The 14,695-nt window shown below is 41.6% G+C and overlaps 1 protein-coding gene across 1 annotated transcript in view; it reads left to right on the top strand.

Annotated features, from left to right (window-relative positions):
* sned1 (sushi, nidogen and EGF-like domains 1) overlaps positions 1-14,695 on the top strand; it is a 31,558-nt gene that overhangs the window by 3,078 nt on the left and 13,785 nt on the right. The window contains exons 2-14 of the mRNA XM_014332840.2: positions 5,026-5,313; positions 6,060-6,200; positions 6,338-6,500; positions 7,533-7,658; positions 7,900-8,013; positions 8,586-8,699; positions 9,213-9,326; positions 11,098-11,145; positions 11,236-11,343; positions 12,683-12,775; positions 13,546-13,677; positions 13,974-14,093; positions 14,424-14,540. Of these exons, the coding sequence (XP_014188326.1) occupies positions 5,026-5,313; positions 6,060-6,200; positions 6,338-6,500; positions 7,533-7,658; positions 7,900-8,013; positions 8,586-8,699; positions 9,213-9,326; positions 11,098-11,145; positions 11,236-11,343; positions 12,683-12,775; positions 13,546-13,677; positions 13,974-14,093; positions 14,424-14,540 (1,678 nt within the window). The remainder of the gene's footprint in view (positions 1-5,025; positions 5,314-6,059; positions 6,201-6,337; positions 6,501-7,532; positions 7,659-7,899; positions 8,014-8,585; positions 8,700-9,212; positions 9,327-11,097; positions 11,146-11,235; positions 11,344-12,682; positions 12,776-13,545; positions 13,678-13,973; positions 14,094-14,423; positions 14,541-14,695) is intronic.

A 14,695-nucleotide genomic window follows, 5' to 3' on the forward strand; every position in this document is an offset into this window, starting at 1 on the left:
CCCAAAAATAAATGAAATGCCCCACTGTTCACCGGTGTGTGTAGGAATGTCCCAACAATGTTAATCAATCTCAGCTCATGAGGAAAAACTTTTGTTAGTTTTGTTGGAAGAAGTCAAGCATCTCGTATTTGCTTAGTTATGGCCACAGTGATTCTTTCTGAGATTCGGGACTTTTATTCGTGATGACTGAGCAATGCCTGCGTGCTCTTGCACATGCACTACACAAAGGTCAAGTGTGTGGTGGTGATTGCCCGATGAATGCCTGGTCTGGGTGTTCCCAGCACTCAGGATAAAACAATACAGTTCTGTATGTAAGAACGAAATGTAGGCTTTTTCTTTGGCAGTACATACAAAGCAACAGATTCGACTCCAACTCGTACACGTGTCAAGTGCCCCCAAAAAATACTGTCTCTTAATATTTTTTTGTGTGGAGACAAACACGTTGCATTAAAGCAATGTAAAAAAAAAAATCTACTACACGCACAAAAAAACGGGTGAGGTCCAAACACCAAGAAACATAGAGCACAATCAGTCTTATGGTGGCCCTCACGAAAAACGTCATGACAGGAAGCAATCATAAAAATATAGATTTATTTAATCATCATGAAAAAGTCATCAAAATACAAAAAGTAATGTGTTAAAATGTTACAGTACACTAAAGAATCGTATACATGTATATATTGATCACATTCATTTTTTTAACTGTCTACAAAAGCATTATAAACACAAACCACATCATGAATAAAAGTGTCAAACCTAAAAGTCTTCTAACAGTGAGAGATTATTGATTGTTTGGATTGCACTGATGACGACTCATTGCGAAACACGTTTACTTTGCCCACAGGCAAGATGAATGTGACGAGCGACACAGGGCTCTGACCCGCGCACTCATTGGCTAACAATGTTTTAATCTGTTTCTGGATTATCGTCCTTTCTGACACAGAATGGCCAAAATTTACAAAACAGACTTTATGTTCCATTTAGCATGACTCTATATGAATCCCCACAGTAGACTTGTGACTTTTGACCATTAACATCTGGTAAAGGCCCTCAGCGACCCTGAATTGGATAAGTGGGAGAAAATGGGTGGTTGGATGGACCCGAAATAAGTGAATGAGGCCATAAACTCAAAGGAAAGTGTTTATTGAGGTCAGGGCTGAGGGACATTATCCCATAGACTTCTAGAGGACTGGAATCTTTTTCCAGCCACAGGTATCAGCCCCTGGAGGCCATTAAAAAGAATGCAGTTGTAAAGCTACATCCATCTCTTATACTGTGTATGGTCTTCCTCAGTAATTGATTTTTGTTAGAAGAATATTTAGCAGTGCTGGTATTCTGTTTGGTTTTGTATGTGGCAGAATGTGAAGAAAAAAAGACTCTGAAGGTGGGATATTTCACAAAGTGTGAAGTCAGCAGCTGATTTTGCACTCTGCATTTTGAAACTTTAATCCTGGTGTTTTGGTTGCCATCATTTTTGGTTATGTTGCCGACAGAAGTGACTAACTCCAGTATCTAGTATTTTAAAAAAGCCCAATGTAGAAGAGGGAGAACAATGAAACTTTTATGTTTCCCAGGATGGGAACACAATTGCCACAAAATTAGACATTTTAACATGGAAGTCTATGGGGACTGGGTCACTTTTGGAGTCAGCCTCAAGTGGGCACTCATGGAGTTGCAATTTATGGCTTCGTTTTTCATCCCAAAAGATTGCTGCTTGATTGTAACCTGTAGATGACAAACGAGGTCCTTGATAGAAGTCATTTTAAGCTCTTGCACTTTTAACTGTATGACTGACAAATTAAGACTTTATTTGAGTGCCTTTACGTATATATTACACCAACCCTCCACTTCACCCGTTCTGTGAAAGCATTTCAGTGCTTCCCTGCAGTTGTCGACAGGATTTATTGCCTCGCTCTAAACTCTTTGTAGCATAAGGTGAGCCGGGGCTAAGGAGTTACAGGCCAAGTGCACAGACTGTAGACTGCAGTCACTTCCTCTGGTCTCGTCAAATAATTGGACAGGGTTGTAGCTGTGAAACCTCCGTTTCTGACAAGGAAAACTAATGTTTTCCTGAGCCGATCCATGGGCACCTTTTTCATTTAGGGGTTTGCTTTGGCTTGACTTAAGCCAGATGAAAGTTTATTTTACTACATAAATTGCTCAGCTCTAAAGAAAACCACCCAAGCAAAATCCTGGATGTATCCGGCAAAGAATTCCCAAAAAATAACAAGAGCGTTAGGAAGAAGCAGAAAGAAGTGGCACCGTTCAGAGTGAGAGAAAGAAATATGGGGCGAGAGATGCTTCTTACAAGGTTGAATGATCGCACCACTCTTCGGTCTGACTCTGACCTTGGTCACGTTACAGCGCAACACATGGCACTGGCTTTGAACCCATTCACTCTCCCACGAGTGTGATGTAGGAACATCCTTCTCCGGTTTGGTACAATCTAGTTAGAAAACGCAAGCACAGGAAAATAATGCGATATGATGCAAAGCAACAGGGTCCCAAGTTCATTTTTATTCCTCTGAGGTCATTTTCATATTAAAGTAGCATTAAAAAAAACCCAAAGAAGTATAAATACACTTCTTTAAGCCGTTCCAGATGCTACAAGAGATTCGATTAGGTGATTAAACATATTCCAGTATTAGAATATACACTCTATTTAGTGTTCATGACTTCCTACACTAATTCTGCTGTAAGATGATTCACTTCCAGACCGCTGCCACCACAGGTCTCTCATTAGTGGGCATGTGGGTGTGCAAGGTTTGTAATTCATGTGCGTCCTTCCATTCCTTTAGCGCTGTGCCCTCTCTCTTGTTTTTCTCCCGGTATCGGATGGCGCTCTGGCTGACCTCCGGGCCCTGCCCCTGCACTCGCTCCAATGTTTCCCCCCCACACATTGGCCACATTCTCACCACATCACCCTGGTGCAGAGGGGAAGGCTGTGGTCGGGCAATTAACTGAGCCCCCGTGCTGTGCCAAACAAAACTTCCTCTGCTGTTTTTACAGCAAAGTCCTTCAAATTATGGTTTTCATACATGCGTGGAGCAGAGCTGAGCCATCTGACGTTGCTTTGTCACTGTCATATGCAGCTCGGCCTGAATGTTAAAAGAGAGGTAAAGTTCACGCCAGGGTTTAGCGGAAACAGGGTTGGTGCTATGAAGGGAAGAATCTCATGCTGTGGGTGCACAGAAATAATGCATGAATGAAAGCCTTTCACACGGATTCAGCCCTTTATCCCGCAGAACTTTCCTCTCCACTCAGGTTTAATCGTACCTGTCAACATCGGGATTTGAAAAAGTTTTTCCTGCACTCTGCCCAGACCGTCCCTTCACCCCTACCGCTGGCCAAATAGCCTTACATCAGTGGTTCTTATACTTTCGAAGCCAGGGAACATTTACAAGGATGCTCTCATAATTCCACTTAGCTGGTTTGGGTTTGGCATCACTTGATCATGAAGACTGACTCAAATGTTTGTCCATGCTCACCAGCTAGCTAGCAAGCACAAATCCAGATACAATATGATGCTTTAAGAGCTACAGTGCTCCCAGTTTGGAACAGCAAAATGATGGACTTATAGATAATTACTTTGTGGACCACTAGTTTGAGAACCATGATCCTACATATAGACAAGGATTGGAAGACTGAATATTCAGGGATTGGGTTCACTAGTTCAACACAACTCCTAACCTTTCCTAATGTCCAAGAAAAATTTCATTTTTCAGGAATCAGGAGAACATGAATTATACTGGGAACAGTGGTTAATTTTAATTTTTTTTTTTTTAAAAAGAACAACAATTAATAAATTGTAAAATTATGTGCTCTTATGTGGGCTGATCCCCACAGAGGTTACTGCTGGAAAGCACCAGTTTCATTTTGTGTGGGTGCAATTATCTTTTCTGAACCCCAGCTGGTGAACACTGTGACCCATTTGTATTATGTCATTTAATGAATAGTTGGGTTTCAGATCCACTCTTTTTTATGCACAAAGTCTGCACAGGTAGACTCCTTCCTAAATTATGCTTAATTTTCTCACTTTCTTATTGCAGTGTCCCTTCAGGAGGAGAGTATCCTAGCTATTATCCCAGGTGTTTTTGTGGCTACAATTGAAAGACCTAATGACAGTCATGTTGCTTAATTGAAAAGAGGACAGCTCAGAGGAAAGCTGAATGTGTATGTGATTGTGTGTATTCAAAAAGGTGACCACGAACAACGGGCAGATTGCAGCTTTTGTGCAAATTTCTCATCCAAACTTTATAATAATTTGTAACAACAAATTTTATAAAAACGTGTCCACCTGAATTTCTGAGAACTAGTTTCAGTGGCCTGTCTCATTCTTGGTTCCAGGGTTAAAGTTTGAACTTTGAGCTGAGCACCAAGCAAACATACATACATACATATATATAACAACATTATGGATAATTTAGCAGAACAAAGTTCTGATATTAATGTTATTTCCAATGCAGCTGGAGACCAACTAAACGTGTATACCACAGAAGAGTCAACTGTGCCCTCTGCTCTCTGCTCTGACTGTGTCATGAGGCTTTCTCCTTTCAAAGCGGTCTGTGAAGAGCGTCACTGTCTCTGCTCTTTTTGACACGTGTCAGGTTAGGTATGTAATGTCTTCTCTGTAGGTTCTCCTGGGCAACTCTAGGGAAACTTAGTTTGGAAACTTAGTTTTTAATAAATAAATGATCCTGTTTTTGGCCTCTAGAAGTACAGCTGTTTCGATTGTAACGATATAAAAGAAAGAAAATCCAGAAATAAACCAATAAATTTTTCAGCTGCCGTCGTTATTTGAAATAAAAGTAGTGTCTGTTCGCTACACGAAAGTGCAAACATCCGTTATGGGAACTTTCACCACCCCATGCTGCTGTTTATTTTGTGAGGTCAGAAATGCTCCCTCCAGCTCTTCCTCAGCACGCTAACCCCACCAAGTCCTCCAAAGAATTCACAGTGGTTAAATCTGATATGTAAATCTATCAGTTTATTACTGATTTAACTCCAGCTGTTCCTCCGTCTCAGGTTAACAACAATGGCCTTGTGTCCTTCCTGAGAGAGGTGTCGCAGTTCACACCTGTAGCTTTTCCAATCGCTGGAGACAGAAGGGTCGTGGCGCCGTTCTGGGCTGATGTGGACAACCGTCGAGCCGGGACAGTCTTCTACAGAGAGAGCCAGGATCCTGTGATCCTCAGGAAGGCTTCGGGTGATGTCAGGACGTACTTTTCAGAGTTCCCCAACTTCAATGCAACGTGGGTCCACATCTCTACATGGCATCAAGTCACCTTCTTTGGAGGAAACTCTCAAACACCAGTATGAATTCTCATTTAACATCCTGCAACTATGTAGACGCAGTACAATGAGGGCCTATCATGCTCATTTCCAATTCTATTTATTTCTTTATTTTAAATCTGCATTCAAATGAATACAATCAGCATGAATTTATTTTGTCTTCTGGAATGGTTTGTGCCAGAAAAAGGTTTAGAAATAATGTTTAAGGGGCAAGTTTTGATTGGTTGCCCCTCAAAAACAGAAAGTTTGAACAGCAGGTTGTGGGACTAATGTGGTTGCATCTTAAAGATCCAAAAGTAGAAAAACAATTAGCTGAAAGCTTGTATAGAGACGAGCCACTTCCTGCTGTCCATTAGCAAGAATGCAGATTGAAGGCACTTCTGCTCTTTGTTTCATCTTTTATCTACAGTCTTTTATGAGCTGAGTGTTTAGAGCAGTCTGAAGTCTGAGCTTTTAGTTCACAGCAATTGCTTTTGCATACACTGACCTCATTTTTGAAACCATGACCATGTTTAATATGATCATCCAACAATGGAACAGGAGATACATGGCAGAGTATAAGGAAAAACAGAACTAGCCCTCTTTAAAGTGTCTTTAGGGTCTAGATAAGTGACTCTTAACCAGGGATATAGTTTGGTTTCTTGAGTCTTACAGAGTAGTTTTATATGAATGGCCTGAGTAAATCATCACCTTGAGGATTCTGATTCTTACAGAATTTCCTAGAAATCAGGAAGCCATTTATCTGAGCCTGTTTCTCTTCTCTGCAGGTGAATACTTTCCAAGTGGTGCTCATTACAGACGGAGAGCTTTCCTTCACTATATTCCAATACAATAACATCACTTGGACCACAGGCATGCATGCCAGCAGCGGAGGAAACCTCATTGGGCTAGGCGGGATTGCAGCACAGGTAAGGTCACATGTTTATCTGCAGATGTTGTACCTCCGGTGTGATACGCTCTCCGACAGCATTAATCTAAACTGTAATTCAGCTTTTTTTCTTTTCTTTTTTTTTTTCTTTTCTTTATTATGTCTGCCTCTTCCCAGGCAGGTTTTAACGCTGGTGATGGCAAGCGCTATTTCAACATCCCTGGCTCTCGCACAGCTGATGTCGTAAATGTTGAGGGAACCACCAATGTGGGCTTCCCGGGCAGATGGGTCTTCCGCATAGATGACGCAAATGTAGAAGTGGGAAGCTGCAATAACTCTGGTAAGTGCTGGTCTTTGGGGATTAGTTCTTCAAATCCACTTTGTTGTCTTAAGGAAAGCTACTGTGCTCATTTTAGCTTCATTTTAATGTTCTTGGACTCTGCTAGAGCAGATTTGCATGATTCATAGCTCAAAATAATCCTTATTTGTCTTATATTGGACTTTGGTGCAGCCCTTTAGTTCAGTGTCCTAGACTGGAACAAACCATTTAGCTTCTTTTCTTTTTAAATACCGGTAAAAGAGACTAGAATGTGGTAAATGTAGATGTTAGGTTATTTTCCCTAACACAGCATAAACTTAGAGCAAGGCCTGGATAAGTAATAGCACTGGTGCCGGACACCATCTAAACAGGTAGACCTCACAAGTAAAGCAGAGATTTAAGTATAATAAACAGACACAGTGATCATTTCCACCTCCTTATTTTTATGAAGAACCTTACTAGAGTTGCTTTGCATGATTTATAGGTAAAACAATAATCCTTCTTTATCTTCGTTACCGTGTCCCCCAGCTAAGCCACTGCCTAAAACAAAGCTGTTTTTACATAATGTTTGGCTTCCTTTTTAGCTCTTTGTTTTTTGGCTACATCTCAGAAACTGAACTCTTTCACAATACATGACATCATACAGATCCAAGAGTTAAAAAAAATGTTTTAAAACTGAGTGTTCAGAGTCTGAAGCCTGAGCTCTGTGCTCACAGGGATTACTGCACATACTCTGACCTCTTTATTTCAAACTTTGGTTTATGTTTATATGACACAAGACTGGAACAGTACATATATATGATTTAAAAATAAAACAAGGAAAAGCATAATGCCACCTACCCAAATCTAAAAAACAGATCTAAAACAAATCCTGTCATTGTTAAATTGAATCTAAGGTAAGTTTAGCATAATTAATAAAGTTTTACACTAGGCTACACACAAGGCTCATCGTCGTGATTCCTCTTGGGTTAAAGTCGTTTTCTAATACAGCCAGATTTTAACACTAAGCTTACAAAAGATTAACTAAACAGTTCCATCGACCTCCTTCTGCAGCGTCAGTGTGCCCACACCTCCGCCCATGCCTGAACGGAGGCCAGTGCATCGATGACTGTATTAAAGGCAACCCCTCCTTCACTTGCTCCTGCTTGGCTGGCTTCACCGGTCGAAGATGCCAAATCGGTGAGTTATGGTTCACACTGCTTCCTGTTCTGTCGCTCTGCACATTGTGAATGACTTCCTGACTACCTGAGATGAGGAAAATTAATGTCAGCAGATTTTCTCTGCCTCACCGAAGGGACACCTGGATAATTCCTTAATACCTGTGTCAGTTTCTTCTCATTACTTGAGCCTGACAAGAGGATTCTCTCAAATTAAAAATGCCATGCTATCTCCTCTGTGTTTTGTGTTCCTGTGACTGTAGATGTCTATGAGTGTGCCTCACAGCCTTGCCAGAACGGAGGGACCTGTAAAGACCAGATTAATAGTTTCATGTGTCAGTGTCCACCTGGTTACACTGGGATTCTTTGTGAAACAGGTAAAACTGACACATTACCATAAAGTGGTATCTTTTCCAGTTGATCATTCATATTTGCAACTTTAAAAATGTACTTTTGACCTAAATGGAAATATATTTTTTATTTAAAATTTCTCCTATTGATCTGGAAGAAATGCAGTTAATTTAAGTAATACATATTTCATATGTCATGCTATCACAGAAAAAAGTTTTGTGTGATGTCTGTGGTTTGTTTATTTGCTACAAAGCAGAAAAGCTGAAAACTGCTTATTTCAAACCGTGTGTGAACTGTGGAGTGCCGCACTGTAATTGCTCCAGTTTAGCATTTTCACCACAGAAAAGGTTGAGGGGTTTTGTTTTTTTAGGATATCTTGGTCCAGCCTCTCTGGAGCTTCTGTGCTTCTTCCCACAGTCCAGCCTGTGGAGATGTATCAGACCTCTTTTAATACCTTTCGCAGCCAGCAGCACATACTTGGAGAGTGAGGGGAACAGTGTGGCGGATATATTAATCAGCTGAGTAAATATTCCATGAGCGTGTCTCTCTGTTTCTCTACATGTGTGTGTATGTGCGCACGCTCGTGTGTGTGTTGCAGACATTGACGAGTGCAAAGACAGGCCGTGCTTCAACAACGCGACGTGTGTACGAGGCGCTGGCGCTTTCACCTGTGTGTGTGAGCCGGGTTACACTGGTGTCCTGTGTGAGACAGGTGAGCGGGGGGAAAGTAGGCATCATTCTCCAGAGGAAATATTTTCTGCTGCTTTCTACATCAAACTGAGTCTTTTGGCAGATGCTTCTTTCCAAAGAGCTTCCCAGTCTACCTAGACAAATGGGTTACGGTTGAATGGATTTGCAAACCAACTGGTTTTTTTTGTGGGGGGGGAGAAAGTTCACCAAAGTCACGTCGGCCTCCAAACCAAAATTCTTTTTTTACTAATTCTCTTTAATTGTTAATGAAACTTGAATCTAATGGTGGATTTAATAATCGAGCTCAGCACAGCTCATGAGTTCTTGTTTGTACATGAGACCAGATTATTGTTAATCCCACACACCTGGTCAGTGAAACTGTACGCTTTCCGGAGGGAAGCTCAGTGCTCCTAATCCAGCAGAGCGTCTTACTCAATAATGTCTCGTTTTTCCCCCTGACGATTAATAAATCTTAATGACTCAACAGCAGATAAAGCTCTCGTGTCTAATTAAGTGGCTTTTGTTAATCCTGCAGACATAGACGAGTGTGAGTCGCAGCCCTGTCTGAATGGAGGGGAGTGCATCGACCGGGTGAACAACTTCACCTGCACGTGCCCCGCTGCTTTCACTGGGACGCTCTGTGAGACAGGTGAGCAGAAGAGCGTGTTCAGAGAAGAAGTTCTTGACATAACCTTCCTGTTTAGCTTTCCGTTACGTGGCATTTATCCAAGTGGGTCGAGCACAAAGGGGGAACATTTTTAGGTCTTTTGGAGTGTTTGTAGCTGAGCTGCTTCTCCAGTGTTCCAACATTAGGAATTTCATTCTATTGCCACAGCAAATATTTTCATCGTTCTTTATCACACAGTTTATTTGATGAAGTCAAACAAATGTGCCTTAATAGACATAAATCTTGACAAGAGTAAATATAGCCTTAAATAACAGACAGGGTTACGTGTTTTTTTTTTTAAAGCTCAGCTATGAGAAACTCTAGTGTTTGGGTCTGTTTAAAGAGCTCAGCAGTTTGTTTGTAATTGAGATTCTGGTCATGGATTTTTACATCCAGAAATATCACTTGTGACCCTAAATACTGAGAAGGCAATGTGTTTGCTGACAGCTGTGTTCAAAAAGGATATGTGAAAGTATGATAAAACATCCCTAATCATGAAGGAGAAAAGTGTGCCAGTTATTTATCGGAGTATGAAGGTTAGTTTCCCTGTGATGAGGTCACTGCTGTATTTATTTGTCCATCCTCCTCATTTCCACAAACTCCAGCAGCAACATCGAGAGCTGAAAAGTAAACCCGGTATCAAGTGCCAAAAAACTTGCAGTTCCACTAATGTCCACTAGAGGCTCTAAAATGAGTCAGTCCCCATAGATTGTCATGTAATAATGTCCAGATCCTTGGATTGCTGTGACCTGGATGACTGAGAGCCTACACAGACATATTTTACTGTGATTATTTTTATGTTGGCTTGAAATAAAATATCTCCCTCTGCTGGTACTGTAGCTTTCTGCAACTTTCTGAAACTTCTGCATGTGTGTCCTTTTCACACTTTGGAGAGGCAAAGTGTGCAATTAGACACAGTGGACCGGCGTGTCCATTTCATGTTTTGCCATGACACTGCGTTGCGCAGACATCTGATCAGCATCTGTTTATCTCAAATTTTAAGATGTTTTCCACTTGAATATGGTGGTGCTGAATCTGTGATCCCTTTATGAAATTTTCTTAACAACAATTCTAAAATGCAGGAAAAATCAGCATTATTTTTTTATGTTTTATCCAAGGGTGTAAAGGGTAACGGCGACTAAGCTACAGTTAAACTAAACATGACATTATTATGTGCTTAAAAAACTCACTAAAGTAAAATCAGGTACCTGCATGTGTGTGAATCTTCATAAAGATTTTAAAATTTCTTAAATATTGAAATAGGGTCCAGAGCCCAATCACTAAGCAGTAGCTCAGAGTCGCTCCTCCACATCGAAAGGAACCACTAGTTCAGCATCTGACAAGGATGCTTCCTATGGGAAAGACCCATCACACTCTAGCAAGATGATGGAAATGGCCTGACTTTTAAATAACACCCTTGTAGTCTTACTGTCCCCTCAAAGCCCCCAGAAGAACTGAAGGAGGCGGTGTGGGAGGTCTGGGCATCTCTGCTTAAACTGTTGCCCCTGCATCCAGAACCCTGAAAAGTGCCAGAAAATTAAAAAGAATAAATATAAATAAATAAAATCTGGTGAAAGATATAGTTCTAATGTATAATATAGCTATAATGCTGGCTGTTATGACATTTCATTCATGCCAAACGTACTGGAGTTGTCCTATATGCTCATTTCAGAGTGAGGTAGGCGGTAGGTGAGGAATTATATCTGCTTGAATGAACCACCTTTTAAAGGGCATTCCTGTCTCCCCCTCTCAGAGCTGCTACCAGTTCAGGTCAACCCCACCGAGGCAGAAAACCAGACAGGTAAAAGCAAGCGCAGCTCCAGTTAAAGCTTTGGCAAAACGTTTTCTCATATTATTCACATCACAGCGTTTCACGTTTTTTCATCTCCAGCCTCGTGTGAAGAGCTGGACTGCAAGAAGAACCAGATCTGTGAATACACCAGCTCGGGAATCTACAACTGCACATGTGTTCCAGGCTTCTACGGTGACAACTGTGAAGGTATTGTGCAGCTGGCCCGGCTGATGCTCACTGCAGGCAGCTGGGCAGGTAGAGAGGCAGACTGGGGTATTTGAAGAGGAGCTGTGCTATCCCACAGGAATTTGGATCCCTGCCCTGGAAGAGGCTGCTGTGATGATGGATTATTGTAATTATCAAAACTGACACGGCCTCGCCCAGTTTATTACGGGAACCAGTCGCTTGATGTTGTGAATAATTGTTTTATAGCACATTTTATTAGTTTACCAACAAGAGGAAGTGCTTTGTCTAGACTTAAAACGGCCTCTTTATGAGTCAAAGCTGCTCTATGGTATTCAGGCCATTTCTGCACACAGAGCTGCTGAAATATCCTTCCGCACCGCTACTTGCTTCCCTGCAAGTTGCACCACTCCTGTTGCTTCAGGCACAGCTGCTGCTTGCATAACCAGCTTAATCACAAAATATGTAAAACCCCGCCTAATGCTTCTTTTATAAATGCATATTAAGTCATTTTGTTTTAGGGAAGAAGAACAGCAGCAAAGCTAATTCAATCTCCCAGGAGAGGCTGCTGACACCGACTGATAGCAGTTGTTGCGAGGCTTTATTTCACCCACTGAAAGGCTCTTTAACAGCATTTGAGCCATTGCAAATGCATGCTACTTCTCACCCTTGAGCTGAAATAACTATCAGTGCTTATATAGGCTCTCTTAAATCTCCCAAATACTTTCCTGCCTGGCTCACTTGGAAGGCACAGCGGAAAAAGGAGCACGATCCTCCAAGGAAGAGAAAGTAGTGGGACGCAGAAGTGCCTAATCAGGCTCCCAGATCAAAGCGCCTGGGCCGCACAGGTGGCCAATGAAAGTGGCTCTTGCAAAATTAACAATCCATTAATTGCCCTCGGGGCCTTAAGTTTTGGTCACAAAATATGCTCCATATCATCAGAAAAATAATACCCTCCACCGAGCTCCCGGGACTTCAAAGTGGAGCGGTTTAGCCGCGATACGGCCGCGTGCTTTGATCCACTGCTGCAATTAGGAAGGAGAGGAAAACACAAACATTCTTACAATTTGTACAGAGCGGATGTGCAGCGTGCTGACTGCTAATCTTCTGCTGCTGTGAGCTTTTTTGGAAAAGATTAGGGAAAGAGAAATGACAGCGAATCAATACTTAGTTTACAGTATAGCAGATGAAAGACACTTGGTGCACATATGCAAGCATATGGTGCACATGTTGACCATTTATACCTTCTGTCTATGTTTACACTTGGGCCAACACTGAAAACTTCTTTTAAGTGCATGCTTTTAAGCAGCTGGAGCAAACTTTCCAGCTTTGACTCCCTCTCCTTCTCTCTGTGTGTTTGCAGACGAGTGTCTTTGCCAGAATGGTGGCGTCTGTGTGGACATCAACGGGACCTGTGAGTGCCCTTCAGGCTATACGGGGCTCTACTGTCAGTTCGGTGGGTATGATATGTTTAACCCTATCAGGTGTCATAAAAGACCTTCGATTACTTAAAGATCACAGAAGCAGGGTATATCCAGAAAGGACCCCCCGTGGTTTCCCCACACTAGTGCAGTTAATCGTAAAATGCCCAGTGGCAAAGGATGAGAGCATGTAAAGGGTGAGTGGTGGAAACTCTAAACATTACTCAAGTACAGCTTTTTATTCTGCTTTCTTCTTCTACAGCACATTTTGTATGCAAAATATTGCACATGCAGTTGGATCGAAATTTGGTTGTATTGTTTTTATCCCTCGTAACCTGTATGGGAGATATATGTGTGAAATTTTATGGGCTGAAAAACACATTTAATCTCTGCTAAGTTTATGTGTTTTTACCCACAGCTAGTGAGTATCACAATCTGAAGACAAAATCTTGATTTTAGTTAGGAGAATAGTTTTTAAAAATGTCTTTGTCCACTGGAATTTAGCTGGCAGATTGTCTGTTCTAATAAATCTAATACATCCTTCAAATTATGAAGTTTATTGTTCTTTAAGTCAGCACCACGTGTGACATGTTTTAATTCTGTTTTTTAATGTGCAGCCCTTCACCCTAATCAGTATGTCTTTTTTATTCAAACATGCTGTTTTTATGTTTCTTTTATGCATGACCAAATGTTCTGATTTTCTGGGGATTCCCTTGCCTTGTTCTTGGTTCTCTTGGTTCTTGAGTCTCATAGAAATGAAGCAGAAGTCATTTTTCAAACACTTTGTAACCCCTCCCTCCCTCAGAAGTGACCCAGATGCCATGCAGTAACGGCAGATCGTGTCCTGATGGAAATCCGTGTTTGGAGTACGGAGGAGCGTACCTGTGCACATGTCAGACGAGAGTGGAGCTGGACCACAAAGACTTTTACCCCTATGGTAAGAGGCTCAGGCACCAACCCAACAGCAGTGTTAGTGCGCGAGCAGCTGGTTGCTATTGCAACAAAACACATTTTTTATTCACTTTAAAAGAAACGGTTGTATTTACGACGTGGGGAGAAATTTATAGATGATTGATGCTGTTATTGGAGGCGCTTATGAGATTTTATAATTGATCCAGTCATAAAATGACAAATAATCTGTGTTTCTTTTTAAATCTGGACCGAACCCATGTGCTTGAATAAAGTTTTCCCAGCGCAGTGGAACACAGTCAAGTCTCGGTGTGTGTTTTTCAGTACAGCCCGAATCGGTCTGCGATTCCTCTCCCTGTCTGAATGGCGGCTACTGCTATGAGCTTGACGGAGGCTACACCTGCGAGTGCAAGTACGGATACTGGGGGAAGAACTGTGAGAAAGGTAGTACCATCTCTTTTTTTAAAAAGGAATGCTTGTGTGTGAATTCATGAAGCACCGTGACAAAAACATCCTTTAGGTTTGTGCGTTATTACTGCGGGCTCAAACCCAAATGCAGCTTTAAAGCACCAGGAAACATGCCATTACTCGTAATGCTGCTTGAAATATTGCAGCGCTGAAAGGCTTAAGATAATTTGTACTTATGGCTGAGTTATGAGCTATTTTCCTGAATTATGATTTGAATTGCAATGTACTGGAACAGGTTTATTTTGTGTGATTAAAAGCTGGAGTGGTCTCTGCTTCAAGGATTCCCTTTTCCCTGTCTCCTTCCAGTTAGACTCAATACCTGTGCTTCTGGGCCCTGTCGCAACGGAGGCTCCTGTAAGGAAGAGGCTGACAGTTACCGATGTGTGTGTCCTTACAGGTTCACAGGAAAACACTGCGAAGTGGGTGGGTGCCAACCTTCCACTGTAATTTACAAACTTTAACTCTCAAATTTACGTGAAAGCACGTACAGAAATACACGGCAGTCCTTTCATCAGATAACCTTGTCACTAATACATCTGTTTAAGTGTCTTTTAAACCGAGCAAGTCAGTTTAAAGTC

This window comes from Haplochromis burtoni, unplaced genomic scaffold (genome assembly GCF_018398535.1).
Source record: "Haplochromis burtoni strain Fernald_Lab_line unplaced genomic scaffold, NCSU_Asbu1 Contig_13, whole genome shotgun sequence".
NCBI classification, from domain to species: Eukaryota; Metazoa; Chordata; class Actinopteri; order Cichliformes; family Cichlidae; genus Haplochromis; species Haplochromis burtoni.